A 17,703-nucleotide genomic window follows, 5' to 3' on the forward strand; every position below is an offset into this window, starting at 1 on the left:
TGGCGACCATCTTTTTCCATTGTTGTTACTATTATTGTCATTGTTGTTGCTGGATAGGACAGAGAGAAGTTGAGGGAGGAGCGGAAGACAGAGAAGGGGAGAGAAAGATTTGTGAAGCGACCCACTTGCTGGGGGCTCTAACCGGGATCCTTGCTCTGGTCCTTGTGTTTCACATTATGTGCGCTTAACCCGGTGCACCATTGCCTGGTCATATGATGGAACTGTTAATGCATTTAACACAATGAATAATTTTTGGATCCAGAAAATGTTAATACAAATATGTTAATATTTAATTTCGGTATAATTAAGTAACAAGTTTAGTAAGATTGCGCTGTCAACATCCAGTTAACAAAGAAAATCTGAAAGGTGAAACTGTTATTTCAATATTTTATTTCACTTGCTACCAAGTGAAATTTGCTACCATTTCATCTCAATTTAGGGCAGAGAATATCTCATTTTCAAGAGTTGCCCAAATAAGGAGACTTCTGGGAAGTTTGTTAAATTACCTACTCCATGATGCAGATCCATGACATGGATTTTTGATTGATGTAGCCAGGAAATCTGTACTTTATATTAAAGCTTTTTTTTTTTGACACCTGCAGACCTGCTTCACTGCCTGTGAAGCGACTCCCTTGTAAGTGGGGAGTCAGGGGCTCGAACCCGGATCCTTACTCTGGTCTTTGCGCATTACTCCACGTGCGCTTAACCACTGCACTACTGCAAAGTTTATGTTTTTATTTTTATTTTTGTTTTTGTTTGTCTGACCAGTGTTGTCACTAAGGCCTGTGCTGGCACTAAGAATCCATTGACCCTGGCAGCCATTTTTCTTAATTAATTAATTAATTAGTTAATTTTACTTAACAGGACAGAGAGAAATTGAGAGGGGAGGAAGATATAGAGAGAAAGACTCTTGGAGACCCGCTTCACAACTTGTGAAGTGCCCTCCACCTCATCCCAGAGGTGGGGAGTAGAAGCTCAAACCTCTAGGTCCTTGAACACGGTAATATATGTACTTAACTGGATGTGCCACTACTCAGAACCCAAAAAAGATTTAGTTTTAGTAATTAAATTGCCCTTTGGAACTGTATGAAGAACAAATATATTAATGTATGAGCAAGGGGCTAATATAAGCAATTCAGGAAGCCCTTACTTGCCTAGCCTTAAATATGCCCTTTAAGAGGAATAAACTGACAAATTCCTCATTCCACAAATTTTCTTAGATAAGCAGTCATGTTGAGAAAAAAAGCACTTTATACATTAATTTTACTTCTCTACTACACCGTAAGTTCCCAGGTAAGAGACTTAGAAACCCCTGCTATCATAGGAAATAGTAGATTTGCTGACTTATTTGAGAAATAGCCTTACCACTATGCTTGTGAGAAAAACTGTCCCAATACAAAAGTAAAAGTCAAGTACATGCAAATTTTTGATACTTTGAGTATTGACCTACTCATATTTATAATAAATGGATATTATAGCTTTACACCTGCTCCAAAAGTTACTTAAATAACTGAGAAACTCTTAAAATAAGATGGATTACTCTAAGCTATTGTTAATATTATAAAGACAAGATTAATTAATTGCCCTCATACAATAAAATTTCATTATTTATTATGTTGAAGGCCTATGTATACAATTACAGATATTTTAAAAACTTGGAGTGTTTAATACATCATGAATACATTCAATAAACTCTTGGTGCTAATGCTGCCTTTGGATTTATTGAATTGATAAATGCCTGGGAACATTAAAATGTAAATGATCTGGAACTGGATTTATCTCATAATGTGCAAACATTCAAGAAGCTATTTAAAATTATTCTACACATGAAATTGAAGTTGGAATGTTTTCAGTAAAATCTAAGTTTATGTGAGTTTAAAGTTCACTGTGATATCTTTAAATAAATGTTCAATTTAGTGAGAAAAGAAAAAATTGATTCTTGAAATAATCTTGACTCAGACTTCATAAAATGCTCAAATTTTATGAAGTAGTCTCGAATGTATTTATTTATTTTTATTTATTTTACTTTCTCCATGGACATTAGACTAGTCACAATCTTACAACAATCTTATAATAAGTATTAGCCAACTTATTAGTTTAAAATGATATCATTTAGTTCTGTGACACGTTCTCCCAGAGTAGCTCTTTAAATGGAAGAGAACCCCTAACAGATTGTAAATGGTTTAGTGATCCTATTTATCTTTTTTGTTTTATTTGTTTGTTTCTTTTTTTTTTATTGAGGGGGTTAGTGCTTCACAGTGCAGTCGCTGACATATGCATACAATTTCATTACGTACCAGGCCCCCCAAATTTCCTCCCTCCCCTCCCTCACCCTCTCATTCTAGTTTCCTTTGCAATACACCATGTCCAATCCATGTTGCCCTTTTAAAGAAAGCATTCTGTAACTTAGACAGTCAGCAGAAAGGTTGGGAGTAAAAAGTTGATTTAATGTTCTAAGTTGCAAACAAGTTCTAGTTGTAAAAATTTGTTTCATTTTGGAAGTATTTAAATGGACTAAGAAAATTTCTGTAAAATTGCTTTTGTAATAAAGTTGATTTAAAAGGTTAATACTTTTAAATTTTTTATCATTTTGTTGGGAGGATAATATTTATAGTACAGTTGTTGACATATGGGTAAAATTTCTTATCTCTACGTGAAAAGGCTTCTGATTTTAAAAAATAACTGCTATAAAAATACTCTGAACTAGTCAGTGATAATTTTTAAGATTATTATTCTTAATATGAAATATATGGAAAATTACGTCTTTTCCCCTTGTGTGTTCATATGTGTGTTAAACAATAGAAAAATAGAAAGTTATTGAATTATTTTTCACTGCTCTTTTTTCTTTCTACTCTGTCAGATCAATATGCGTTCTGTCGATATATGATTGACATGTTTGTCCATGGGGATTTAAAACCAGGTATTCAAAAAAATTCTTGTACATGTATGCTTTCATAGTCTTCCTTTCTAAGATTAATGGCTTCTTTATGTACTAAGCTGTATTTTCCTTAAAGTAAAAAAGCATAATGCATGTGTAGATATAGAATAAACCAGTAGAAAATAGAAGTAATAACTAGCATATAGGTGATGCATGGCCTATGACAAATGAAGTTACAATATGCTTATAAAATGTTGCTAAAATCTTTATACTTAAAAAGCTAATATCTTTAATAATATATTTAAGAGGCGAATCATCTTATTTTATTCCTCTTTACTAAGAAGATTTATGATGGGGGCTGGGAGCGGCTGGCAGTGGCACATCATGTTAAGTGTTCATATCACCAAGTGCAAAAGTGCAAGGACCCTTGTTTGGAGCCCTACCAGGGGGCTGCTTCAGAAGCTGTTAAATAAAATAGAAAAAAAGAGAGAGAAAAAAAAGCTAAAATGTCCACCAGGAGCTATGGATTTTTAGTGCTGATCTGAGCCCAAGCAATATGCCTGGTGAGAAGAAGAAAAAAAAGATTTATGATAATAAAAAATATCCTGTATCTACTGTGTTTGGAAATGAACAAATATCATAGTAAAGTCTGCTGAATTAAATACAATTTTCAAAGCTTTTCTATTTTCTCACATGTGAATTTGAGTTAGTTACTTTAGAGAACTACTATTTGTGGTAATCAATTTTAGAGTTAATAATCAAGATAGAAAAATGCTTTCTCAATTAAATTAACTATTACCTCCCCATCTTAGTTGTCCAGAATGTAACAAAGAATTCTTTACTAACATCTTACTTGAGAATGAGTGACATGATTGTTTGTACTGTGTCTTTTGCAGACTTAAAAATTGATGATACTCTCTTTTTACACACAGAGAAGTATATCTAAAAGGGTATTATTGCCAAAGAAGTTAATTTTCTATAATATAATTGAAGACGATGGTTTATATTTTGTCTACACTATTATTTAAATGTAATTCTAAAGTGTATACTTGTAATTATGCTCATGTTGACAAATGCATGTATCGTGGCCAAAGCAAATATATAGCAAATCTAGAGCCTAGAAAATGAGAAAATCTTGAGAATTTTGAATCTGTGACAAGTTTAATTGTAGAAACTTATTCTAGTTAATCCTTCTTCTTCCCTTCATTTTATTTTTCCTTCCTTTTCTCCTCCCCTTCTTTCTTACTTGTTAGTAACTGAAATGCAAAGAAAAACTAAAAAAAAATCAATGACTCACTTGGTGAAAATGGCTAACACAGGGTCTGTGTGGTGCGTACCTGATTAAGTGCACCTGTTACAATGCACAAGGTTGCAGGTTCTACTCCAGCCCCCACCTGAAAAGACAGTATCATAAACAGTGTTGTTCCTTTCCTCTCAATTTCTATCTCTATCCAATAAATAAATTTTAAAAATAATTAAAAACTGATTAACACTTGTGTACCATATCATAAGAAGATTAAATGGAACTTTTAAAAAGTTTTCCTAATGTGGTGAAAAGAAATGACTTTGGACACAAATAGCAGTGTAATACCTAATTTCATCTTTTGATAGCATTGGACTCAGGAAATAACTGAACTTCATTTGCTTTTCAGTGTCATCACATTTTAAATTGGAATCATATTTACAAACTTACAATATTGTTGGTAAAGTGTCTAGTATATGCATTGCAAAATGGTATTATGGCTTGAATTTTATTTCACCGTAGCCTATCAGGATGGTTGTTTCAGATAAAAGGGAGTTGGGCGGCAGAGCCAAGAAGGCAACTTTGGAGCCTCAGCTGCCATGAGCTCCAAGAGGCAGCAGCTTGCAACCCGGGATCTGCAGGATAGGGTAGGATACTGGGTTGTCTGTAGGAGGGTGAATACGGGTTGGTCAGAGTGACACCAAAATACAGTCCCATAACTCTCTCTTGGGCTGATAAATGGAGGTCAGGGGGATAAAGAAAAATCCTTCGACTATTCCTGAGCTCACCCCCCCCCCACTCCAGTACCAGCCTCCAGGGCCAGCCCAGCTGCTCCTAGCAGGCTTCTGGCTGAGCTATTTTCTTTACCAAGATTCCTGGCTCACCAGGGGTTTCATTCCAAGCCTCTTCCTTTAACTTCTCTCTCTCTCTCTCTCTCTCTCTCTCTCTTTTTTTTTTTTTTGGATACTTCTTAACAATTGGCTGTCTTTGCTCAGGCTGCCTGCAGCCAATTGAGTGATCCAAGCTGCAGACTGAATGTTAGCGGTTTTCTACTATATTTTATTTTATTTTATTACTACTATTATTATAAACACGTGCCCCTTTTCCATCACCTTCTTTGGATTGACCAAAATTAATCGTTGTTGCTTTTTCCATTGCTAGGTGACTGGGTGTCCTATCCATTGTGAGAGGAACTTGTTTCTCTCTATCTCTTCTCTCCACTCCTTTTTCCCTCCTCCTAGCTAATTTAAAAACAAAGAAACAAAAAACTCCTTTCACTGCTCTTCCTTTTTTCTTCTTTCTTTCTTTCTTTCTTTCTTTCTTTCTTTCTTTCTTTCTTTCTCTCTCTCTCTCTTTCTTTCTTCCTTCCTTCCTTCCTTCCTTCCTTTTTTTTTAATTCTTTTCTTCTTCCTTTTGTTTTCTGAATTCACTGATACTTGCTTGTGAATTATTTTGGGGAAGAATCTGACTCGGAGTGGACTCTATGTGTGTGTGTCTTCTCTACTTCCCTTTCTCCCCTTTCTGTCCCTAGAACTTATAGTGGACAGTAGATTTGCATAATTGTCTATTCTTGCTTTCCCTTTTTTCCTTTCTCTCTCTCTTTTTTTTTTTGTTTGGTTGCTATTTTTTCTTGGACTGGAGGTGTTGTTTGGCTAAATGGTATTAGTTGAACTTCATCAATCCTTGACTCAATTACTATTGTTTTAATTTCTGAGGTTGATGACTGCACTTGCCATAAAGGTCTTTAGTATAGTGTGGCTTGTATTCAAAACACTACAACTGAAGAATGACAGAACAGAAAAATAAAAACCAAATGAAAGGGACTTCTCAACATTGACAGATCAGTCCTCAATACATCACTAATTCAATTTTGTACAATAAAGATTACATTCATTTTGTTTAACTAGGATAGTTTCAGAAAAGTTACATTTTACCCATACATTCCCCTTTAGTGCAGCTATTTACATATACAAAATAGAATTTCTTGCTGAACTAAAGTTTTGAAATATCCTTATTTGAGGAAATCTGTGTGTTATTTGTATACTTTGAGTTAATAATAGTAGATGCTATTTGATTGTAAAAAATAACAATTTCAAAAATATCATAAGATACAGAGAACCATGTATTGTCAGTCAGTAAACGATGTTAGTATAATAGTCACTAGCATTATAGTCACTGTTCCAATAATTTCTTTCTGAAATTTCATCACCAGATTCAGACTAAAGGGAATACTAAAGACACAACTATTAACTATACAGGGAGAATCTTAAAAAACAGGTGTGAATGTTCTTTAAAAAGCTATGGATTCAGATTATGGGGTATTTTTATTAACTTCTGAAAATATTTCTGCATGCTGTATGATTACATTTCTTTCTAAAAAAATTTTAAATCTTTTTATTTATTGGATAGAGGCAGCAGAAATCAAGAGGGAAGGAGGTGATAGAGAGGGAGAGAGACAGAGAGACACCTGCAGCACTGCTTCACCACACACAAAGCTTTCCCCTGCAGGTGGGGCATTTCTTCATGTCACTTGTTGATTGTCTGTTTTTGTAAACAAGACTGTTTATTAATTTACTTTATTTGCTAAGACAGAGAAATTGAGAGAGGCAGGTGAGATAAGAGCAGGAGAAAGAGAGACTCCTGCAGCACTGCTTCATAAGTTGTGAATCTCCTCCCTATAGGTGGAGACTGGGTACTTGAACTAGAATCTTGCACATGATAATATTTGCACTTCACTGTGTGCATCGCCTTCTAGCCCCAGGATGTACAATTGCCCAATCCTGACTTTCTGTTTTTTATCAAATGATTCCATCAATATTTATACAATCATGTTCTTAATGTTATATTATTAGTGCTAAGCTTTATAAGCATCAAAGAACAGTCTGATCAGTATATTATTTTAGCTACAATGCAGAAGGAAAGAAGCTTCAGAAAGGAGCTTTCATGATGTGCCTATTATTTAATAAAATGAACTATGCAAACTTCTCAAATATATAGGAAAATTCAGCCAGACTATCTTTTTATGATTTTGTTAATGAAGCAAATACAAAATGGAGCAAATCGTATTAAAGGTGACTAAAATTTTGAAAAAGAAAGAAAGATAAATATTGTTTAATTTGGACATATAGATGTAGGCAAAATACAAGTGAGAAGACTTAAGCTTTGACTGACAATTACAGAGGAAAACAATTCCTGCCAAGTTTATTGCTCTGCATGTATCCACTATTTAGAAAACATTTGTGCTTCCATCTGTTTGTGTTTGGGATTAATGGAACACCTGTTATTGTTTAGCTAGGTTCATTATTAATTATTGGTAATGAGTTTTTAAAACTATCTTTTGCGGCCGGGTGGTGGTACCCCTGGCTGAGCGCACATGTTACAATGTGCAAGGACCCAGGTTCAAGCCCCTGGTATCCACCTGCAGGGGGAAAGCCTTTAAGTGGTGAAGCAGGGTTGCAGGTGTCTCTCTGTCTCTTTCCCTCTCTCTCTCCCCCTTCCTCTCGATTTCTGACTGTCTCTAGCCAATAAATAAATAAACATAATAAAACAATTTTTTTAATTTACTTATAAAAAGGATACATTGACAAAACCATCGGATAAGAGGGGTACAACTCCACACAATTCCCATCACCAGAACTCCGTATCCCATCCCCTTTCCTGATAGCTTTCCTATTCTTTAACACTCTGGGAGTATGGACTCAAGGACATTGTAGGATACAGAATGTGGGAGGTCTGGCTTATTTTAAAAAATAATTTTAAAAACCTGTCTTTTGAAAGTTCTTTGAATAAAGTTATTTCTTTTCTACAGTATTCTTGTGTTCCTCAAAAGTAGTCCAAATTATAGTTTATATTAGCCCAAATTGTGTTCATATTTTAAAAATTTGCTTATGTAATGTGCTTATGCTATGACATGAGTCCCAATATTTGTCTATTTATCACATAAAGCAAATACTTCTAAGATAATATTAAAATACTTTAATTGAAATTCTATCCATATGCCTGAAGATAAACTGAATGCTTTTTTCTGTTACTCTGTAGTGAATATACATCAGCTTATGACAAATAGCAATTTCTCACTCAAGTTCAAGGGCCATCTTAATAAGTCTGTTTAAACTATAAGGATCAATTCATTTTGTGGAACCTAATTAAAATTCTCTCATATGAACTCACTGTATATTAAGTTAAATTTATTTTAAATTGAATTTAAAGCTAAAAAGTTAAAGTATAATAAGACTGGTCCTGTGTGTAACTAGAGTAGATATGTGTCTACAATGTATAATTTTATAAGTATTAAAGATCTGACAAATCTGAAAGAACTCTTTTCTGGAACAAGGTTCTCTGTTCTCCTTCAGTATCTAAACAAACTCGCCATTAGATATCTTGATTATGAAGATCTTGTTATAGGATCTATTTTGAATAATCTATAATTTTCTCTTAGGAAAATAAGTGGGATGGAGGGAAGGAAGGAGGAGAAAGAGAGGGCAAGAGAAACAGACAGAAATATCTTGTCCCCCCCATAGTGATTATTCTGAAGCTAATGGCCCCTTACTTCCTGGCTTGTGCTAACGTAGTCTAGTTAGATTTTTTATCTTTATTTATTCATTGGATAGAGGCAGCCAGAAATTAACAGGCAAGGGGGAGATAGAGAAAGAGAGAGCAAGACACCTGCAGACACCTTTACCACTTGCAAGGCTTTCCCCCTGCAGGTGGGGACCAGAGGCCTGAACCTGGAACCTTGTACTTTATAACACATGTGCTCAACCAGGTGCGCCAACACCAGCCTCTCTAGTTTTTTGTTTGCTTTTAGTGTAAAAACTAGCCCTGATAGTCCAGGTCAAGGCATACATTGTGACATTGAGTTTTTTTTTTTTTTTTTTTTTTTTGTCATGTGCTTTTGAAAGAAGAGATAATCAGTTTGTTTCTTCAGATTTTTTTTTATCTTTCTCAAACTTAAAAAGTCCAATTTCCATTCAGTACTTTGTTACTACGCACAGTTTTCTTAAGTGCTATATAGATGAGGGTTCATACATTTAGACAGATTCTTTTTAAAAAAATACCACTGTGTTGTTAACAGTTTCATATTTCAACTTCATCGGCATCCTTTGTTTAATGAAATCACATGCATCACCAACCAAGTAGACAAGAGATATATTTCTTTTTTTATAATGTTATTTTCTTATTAATTTATTTATTATTGAGTAGAAACAGAGAGAAATTGAGAGGGCAGGGGAAGATATAGAGGGAGAGAAACAACTGCAGCCCTGCTTCACCATTTGTGAAGTTTTCCCCTGCAGGTGGGGACCAGTTTATTGAAACTGGATCCTTGTGCACTGTAATGTGTGAGCCTAGTCAGGTGAACCACCTCCTGGCCCCCAACACAGATTTCTTTAATAAAGAATTTACATAGTTCAGGGACTTCTATATATTCAATATAGACAAAGATAACAATTTAAATGTCTAACACAAAGTCTGGTGTGCTCGTTTGCTTTATCATTTTAAAGCTGTTTTCAGCTTTATTCAATTTGACGGTCCTTCAGACTAAAGTTCAACACACATCAAAGTGTATCCCATAGAACTTATGCCATTATTGAAATTCTAGTTGCTATTTGACTCTTCATTTGTGGCTAATTTTCTTAACTTTAATGTCACTTTGTTGGGGAAATGTTGATGTGCAAGATTGTTTGGTTGTCTGTCACAGGATTAAACAGTTCAATATTTCACCAAGGTAATAGGTATCAGCACACTTCACCATCCAGGTAACTTGTCATCCTCCTTCAGCAGGGGCTGCTAAATCTCCACCTTGACCCCAGCACTTACTATCTCACTTTTGTTTGTGCCAAAATTTTTGTGAAGGTAAATTATTATTGTGTCATTAATTTTCTTAAAATTTAATGTATCCACTCTCAAAATCTTCTGACCATAATACAATTTATTTTAAAACCCATAATGCAATCCTATCAGTTTTAAGGTTAGATAGAAAGAACTTTAAAGAATAAGTTAATACTCTTGCTTTATTACAGTTCCTTTCTTAAGCTTCATCAATGCGTAACTGCATTGCTGGTTTGCTCTTGTTAAAAAGAGGAGAAAAATAATTATGTTATAGTCAATGTTATTTAATCCTCTAATCTAATGTATTTTAGAGTTCAATTGGCTGTATTGGAGAAAATTAGGCAAAATTCACCCTTGTGTTACTCTTCTTAAAAAAAATAATAAAGCGGAGTGGGCACAGACAGTGGCACACCTTGTTAAGTGTACATAGTACTAAGTGCAAGGATCTACACAAAGACACCCTTATTAAAAAGTGGATATTGGCTCATAAAAACATATACTTTTTGGGTCAAAACATTTTTTCACAGTGCAAGTCATTGATGTCTGTGTATTCCACCTGAATGAAAATAATAATAATACTAGTAATAATACTAGTAATAATAACAATAACAGTAAACCTAGATTTGTAAAATTGTGTATGCATAACTCTTGCAATATCATAAAAAAATGGGGGTGTTTTGATTTTTACCCAATAGATATTTATTGAGTCTTTTCAGTAAACTGATTATCCAGAAAAGATAAGTTATAGCAAAAATACTTTTAAGCCTGAGGATAATTTACTAGGTTTGCAATATGCAATAGATACTCAGAAATTTTATATTTTACTTTTAGTGTACCAGGAATAGTTATTACCACTTACCACTGGGATTGCTTAACTTTTAAAAATATCTTAAAACGGGAGTCGGACGGTGGCGCAGTGGGTTAAGCGCAGGTGGCACCAAGCACAAGGACCAGCATAAGGATCCTGGTTTGAGACCCCGGTTCCCCACCTGCAGGGGAGTCGCTTCACAGGCGGTGAAGCAGGTCTGCAAATGTCTCTCTTTCTCTCCCCCTCTCTGTCTTCCCCTCCTCTCTGCATTTCTCTCTGTCCTATCCAACAACAACAACATTAATAACCACAACAATGTTAAACAACAAGGGCAACAAAATGAAAAATAAATTTAAAAAATATTTAAATCACTTAAAACTGATTTAAAGAAGTAAGAAAAAATAATGAAAATGTTGATCAGAAGTGTAATAGCCAGCTTATTTATTTATTTCATAAATTCTCAGGTCCTAAATATTTATATATTTACATATACATATATATGTACATATTTCATTTGGGAAGATGTTAAGAACACAACCAATATGATCCAATTTCATGCATAAATCTGCATGACCATACCCATCCTTTAGATAACAACTACAGATTTCAAATATATCTTTAACAGTATTTGGCATACTATTACTTAGGTTATTTATTTTTGGTGACTTAATATTAATTTTACAAAATTGTAAGATAATAGTGATATAATTCCTTATAGTTCCCACCACCAGAGTTCTGTGTCCCCATCCTCTCCACTGGAAATTGCAGTAGTTCTCATAAGGTCAAAGATATGGGCTGATTCTATATTTATCTATATACCTGTATACGTATATGCATATCCATTTTTTCAACGGTCCTGTCTAAGTTATCTTTATACCTATTATTAATTCTGGGTGTCTTTCATTTTTTCCTCTTCTCTCTCAGATAAGAGAAACAGTGCCCGGCTTTCTTGGTATTTTCCAGATTTGCTTCCATTTCATTGATGGTAAAAATAAATAAATAAAAACAAAAGATTCCTGGTGACAAATGCTTTGGGTTCTGGTCAAATGGGGAACAGAACCTCCTGGTTTACATCCCCTATCATTTACCCCTCTGGAAGTATGGACCAAAATTCTTTTGGGGGCAAAAAAGGGGAGTTCTGGCTTCTGTAATCACTTCTATGCTGGACATGTGCATTGGCATACCCTCAGCCTGTTTCTGTATTTCTGTAGTGGGGTAGGGTCTAGGAAACATTGGTGAGGTCATCTGCCCAGGCAAGTCAGGACGAAATCTTAGCATCTGCAACTTGGTGGCTGAAAGATAGAAAGCAGGACAAAGTGTTTAATAAAGAGTAACCATGAAGTAAGAATAAAGCAGATAAAATTAGGGACCTTAGGGTGGAAGGAAGCTAGGAAGTTTATTTTAGGTATGTTCTTAGGAGCATATAGCTTAGTAATCTTTGCTTGAGCTTTGCCACTAACATGTGGGTGGACTAGAAATATTGTCTGGGAAGATGGTGTCAGAGTGGAGAATAGAACTAGGAAGCAGGATTAGAGCACCAACTTACAAACTTGAAGAATATATATAATAAATGTAGTCAACTATTGTTTTTAATTATGTTTTTTATTGAATAGAGACAGGTAGAAATCAAGAAGGAAGGGGATGATATAGAGGGAGAGAGACAGAGAGAGACCTGCAACACTGCTTCACCACTTATAAAGCTTTCCCCTTGCAGGTGGGATCAGGGGGCTTGAACCTAGGTCTTCATGCATTGTAACATGTGTGCTCAACCAGGTGTGCCACCATTCAGCCCCCAGTGTAATTAGCTACTTACCACACCAATCTAACCCTGGGCCCGTATCTATTCTTATTTAACATGGAAGCATATACAGTCTCCATCTCCATGTCGAACTGAGCTCACAGTCTTTGGCCACAACTGGGAATATTCTAAGTTGCATTCACTTCAGAACCAATCTTCCTTGAGTGGCAGAGCAGAATGACCCAGCCTCCCCTCAAAGAATGGGGCAATTCCTGCCATCACTAAGTCATAGTGAGGGCATGGACCTAAAGAAACCCACAAAATGGGTTATGATAATGTTCCCAATGGATGTGACCAGTGATGATAAAGTGACAGAACTATTAGAGGTCTAGGCTCATATTATCTGTGGGGAAATTCAAGGATTCTCTGCTTAGGAACCTGGGTGATGATGTGGCCTGATAGCAGCCAAAAAAGCTCATTGTTATTACTTCCATTCTTTAAAAATTTGAATCATCGCAAGGCAGAATGTAAATTTTTGAAAAACTTCATGGCTTATAATTTTATCAAAAGCAGGATCTTTAAATTTATAAGCATTAATGAGAATAATAACTTGTTATTTTACACATATTCTTTTACAACTTTATTAAGAAAATGCTGAATTTTAAGACCTTCACAGGTATATCTTTTCATATATCCTAAAGAGAGGCATTAACACTCTTTATCTACCACCACCAAATTGTCTCCCTCCCCCAAAAGGCACTTGGTCCCCAGAACTCTTATTCACCCTCCCTTCCTGTTTTATATTTACTTGTTATTGATTTACTTCTGATACCTTTTTGTTTCTTCTGCACTTGTGGGATTAACAAAGAATTTTTAACACAAAGGTTTGACTAAGAATTGAAAGACTACTATCACATACCTTTTTAATAAAAATGTTATAGTTCAGACTGTCTCTATAAAATATTACATGATAAAATCTGTTTTTGTTGAAGGACTAGCTGGATGAGACTTCTTTTAAATTTTAATGTTTCATTCAATTCTAGAGTTTGATAAAACTCATTGTTCTCTGAAGAATCAGACTGAGATCTCACTTAAGTGATCGATTTCATCTTAGTTACTAATAATCATTGTATCATCACTTCCCTTTTAAAGTTCATCTCTGGTTCACAGAAGAAAACATAATGTTCTTTGTACATTTTCTTCTCTTTGCAATTATGGTAAAGATAAAATTCTAAGTTCTCAACTATGATTGTTGATACTAAAAATAAAACACAAAAAATGGCTTATCTGTATTTTTTGAGTGATATTAGTGTTTTTTGCCTTCAGGGTTATTGCCAGGGCTCGTTGCCTACACCATCAATCTACTGCTCCTGATGGCTTTTTTTTTTTTCCATCTTGTTGTTGGATAAGACAGTGAGAAATCGAGAAAGGAGGGGAAGACAGAGAAGGGAAGGGAAAGATAGCACCCGCAGACCTGTTTCAGCACTTGTGAAATGACCCCTACTGCAAGCGGGGAGCCTGGGCTTGAAACTGGATCCTTATGCTGGTTCTTGTGCTTCATGGCATGTGCACTTAAACTGGCAGGCCATAGCCCAGACCCAATGTTAGTGTATTTTATAATAGCGTCATTCTTGTAGGCAACTCCATCCTTATTCCACTTTTGTTCCTTTCTCTCTTTTTAGTTTGTTTATCAATGAATCATTTTTCTAAGTAATTGATTTTCATTCTATTTTTCTACTTTTAATGCTATAGCATTGTTGGACATAGTTGATGAGCAATATTGAAATAATTCCCAAGTTGATGAAATAGAAAAGAAAAAAATTATGAAAATTCCATTTGTGCCCTTGATTCTTTTAAGTATACAAATTTTCTCAATATGGTAATTCTGAGTAAGAATAAATTTATTCTTCCTGGAAAAAAATGAATTTTCTCTTTGTGCATTTAAAGACCTATAAGAAAAAATAAAACAAGCTATGTCAATATAAGACAAACATCAAAATTTAACTTGTTTTTTGCCTCCAGAGTTATTGCTGGGGCCCAGTGCCTGCACCATGAATCTACTGCTCCTGGAGGCCATTTTTACCCCCTTTTGTTGCCCTTGTCGTTGTAGCTATTATTAATGTCATTCATTGTTGGATAGGACAGAGAGAAATAGAGAGGGGAGGGGAAGACAAGGGGAGAGAAAGGTAGACATCTGCAGACCTGCTTCACCACCTGTGAAGCAACTTCTCTGCAGGTGGGAGTCGGGGGCTCGAACCAGGATCCTTAAGCGAGTCCTTGCACTTTGTGCCACCTGCGCTTAACCCACTGCGCTACTGCCCAATCCTCCAAAATTTAATTTTTTTTAATTTGAGTCTTTTAACTCAAAAGCCAAGACTAACTCCAATGGATTCTTACAGTATTTTGAGAAACAATAGGAAAGATAGGAATGTGAGGTCACACAAGGCTGGATATAATTTTTTTCTTGTGCTTATTACTATTTTAGTCAGGGAGTTTCCAGGATATCATTGCAGACCAGGTCACTCACAAAGAAATGGCATCGAAGAAAACTTTTAAAGTAAAACAATGACACAAAATCAGAATTTCAGAAAGCATGGCCAGGAAGCACTCTGTTTAAGGCATAGAAAATGAAGGGAGAAAAATGGAATATTGGTGAAACTGTCGGCTTAGAATATGGTTTTGAAGGCAGGAATGAAAAATTTCAAGTCATTGTTCCTAAGGGTTGTGACAGAGGTGTGTGTGTGTGTGTGTGTGTGTGTATTGTGTGTGTACATTTTGCAACTCAAAAACACTACAGGATATTTTGACAATTCCACATAATTATAAACTTAAAATATAGGCAGAAACATGCACCATAGGAGTCTGTGTGACTACTTCTTATAAACATAGTATTATAGGAAAAGTAGTAGAAGTACTAGAATTGGACTCATTAATAACAAAATATAATTATAATATGCTTAATTTTGGCTTATTTTTGGCATGTATTTGTGTGTGTGTAAATTTTATTTTTCAGAGGCAACTATCCAATGCAAATATTAAAGTATGTATGTAAGAGTACCTGGTTAGGCTTACAGACTCCAGAGTCAAACCATGTAGATTCAAATATAGACCTTGCTGGAAATACAATGTAGGCAAGTTAATCTTTTTAGGTCTCCATTTCTTCTTCTGTCAAATGAGTCTGGTAATTAGATTATTGTAGCATACTTGAGCAAATAGTCAACATGCACTTAGACTCTATGACTCTCTTGAGTGTTGGCTCTTTATTGCCAAATAAATACATACCTAAGGTTGCACAAGTAGAAATTTGTCAGAAAGAGGGGAATAAAATCAAACCACTTCGATAAATAGCATACCAGACTAATTTTTTCATTCTAGCCATCTGATGTTTTCTAGCCTTGGTTTAAGTGTCTACACAGCATAGTACTAATTATGCATCATTTATACTGTTGTATTGAAGATGATAGGCAAAAATTTTATCACTTTGTCTTAAGTATCTTCTAATAATTTCTAAAAACAGAAATGCCATGGTAGTTTCATCTCCTTCAGAGTGGAAATGAAGACACTACCATGCATAACTTAATTCAGGCACATACGCAAATACACTTAAGCACACTCTGACTTTAATAAGTAAGCATCATTTATGTATATAATGTTATGATCCGTGTGTCCTAGTATAGGAAAGTTGTGATTTTTCTGTACATCATTTCTTTTGTCTTTCTGATTTGTCATACATCACTCAGATATACATCATAGCAAGTATTTCTGTTCTGCCTTACAGAGAGCATTCATTCAAGAAATTCTTACTTCATGTCTTGTCAGATACCTGTTATGTTTGTTGAATTCATGGTTTATACTATTTATCTCAATGAAAAAAAATTGAAAATCATCCCAGAGCAAACCCCTTTACTCATTCCTGGAAATAATCTTGTTCTTTTAAAAGGTGACAGGTTTCTAAGCATTGTGAATAGACCTCGTGAAAAGATTCTTAAAGAAGTGATTGCTATTGTCTCTGAAGAGACTGGCTCAGAATGAACAAAGTGTGGTCTGTGCTCTGGCAAACTACAGTCTACATAAAGAATTAGGCTGAAATAAAAGATAATGAACTTATGCTTAATTATGGGAGTGCATAGTTTCTGGACTTGGCATACCTCAAAGAGAGATGCCTTCTGATTATTTCAATTCTGTGAAAGTTGTTTAAGATAAAAGCCCAATATTTTCATATTTGTGTAAATCAACACACACTAAGCATTGTAATAACTGTAAGTGACTGAAAGTAACACATAAATAGATCCAAGCACTTTTGAGGGACTGTGATTTCTCAGTTGTTGCTGTTGTTCTCTGTTAGCTTTATTGTGATGAAGGCTTTTGATTACAGAGGCAAAGTAGTAAATAAGTCTTCTCTGGTCATAGTGCAGTTTTGTTGTACTTTCTCTGTGTCCAGGAATAAAATGAGGGCATATGCTTTCCTTTTCCTCACATTCCTAGAATTTTTGCCTTCTACCCTTTTGAAAGTAGTGTCAGATTCTGAAAGGATATCTTTTCTGTGAGGACACTTTCATTAAAGTGTCATTTTGGTCTAGCTTTGACACTATTAATGGCACGAGCCTGCTGTCAGACTAGAGTAAATTTCTCCTCAGGTATCCTACTGAGACTACTCAAAATATGTTCTAAAATAGTTTGAAAAAGAACAAATAATACAGAGTGATTTGAATTGCTACATGAGAAGCAAGAAAAATTAAGACTTAATCAAAGAATTATCAAACTAATTAGGTGTTATTTATTAATATATCATGCCTAGTAATAATCACATGCCATTTTATATGCAAGAGTGCAGATTTAAAAAGCATTCTAGTAATTATATAAACATATTCCCCAAAAACTATATTCTAAGACTCATTTGCATTGCCAGTAGGGAAAGTATAAAGGAACTAGGACTTTCTGACAAATCAAGTGATTTTACAGCTTTATCCCTTTTGTTAATCAGGCCTCATTAAAAAAATATATAAATAATAAATATGTACTGTACCTATTCTAATAAATCAAATTATGAATTAAATCATTTGATACAACTATTTTACTAAAGACATATTTAGTGAAAAAGTATTCATTTTCTATGACATTTATCTCTACAGGATGAAAAACTACAGGAAGTTTACAATATCAGAATTATCACTAGTGATAATAGACTGCAATCAGTTGCCTAACAA

At 34.7% G+C, this 17,703-nt stretch overlaps 1 protein-coding gene across 5 annotated transcripts in view; it reads left to right on the top strand.

The window, feature by feature from the left end:
- Positions 1 to 17,703, top strand: part of LOC103126218 (triadin) — a 279,909-nt gene that overhangs the window by 146,595 nt on the left and 115,611 nt on the right. For all 5 annotated transcript variants that reach the window (XM_060190509.1, XM_060190512.1, XM_060190510.1 and 2 more), the window contains exon 9: positions 2,861 to 2,920. In XM_060190509.1, coding sequence (XP_060046492.1) covers positions 2,861 to 2,920 — 60 coding nt within the window. The remainder of the gene's footprint in view (positions 1 to 2,860; positions 2,921 to 17,703) is intronic.

The sequence above is a fragment of the Erinaceus europaeus genome, chromosome 4 (genome assembly GCF_950295315.1).
Source record: "Erinaceus europaeus chromosome 4, mEriEur2.1, whole genome shotgun sequence".
NCBI lineage: Eukaryota > Metazoa > Chordata > Mammalia > Eulipotyphla > Erinaceidae > Erinaceus > Erinaceus europaeus.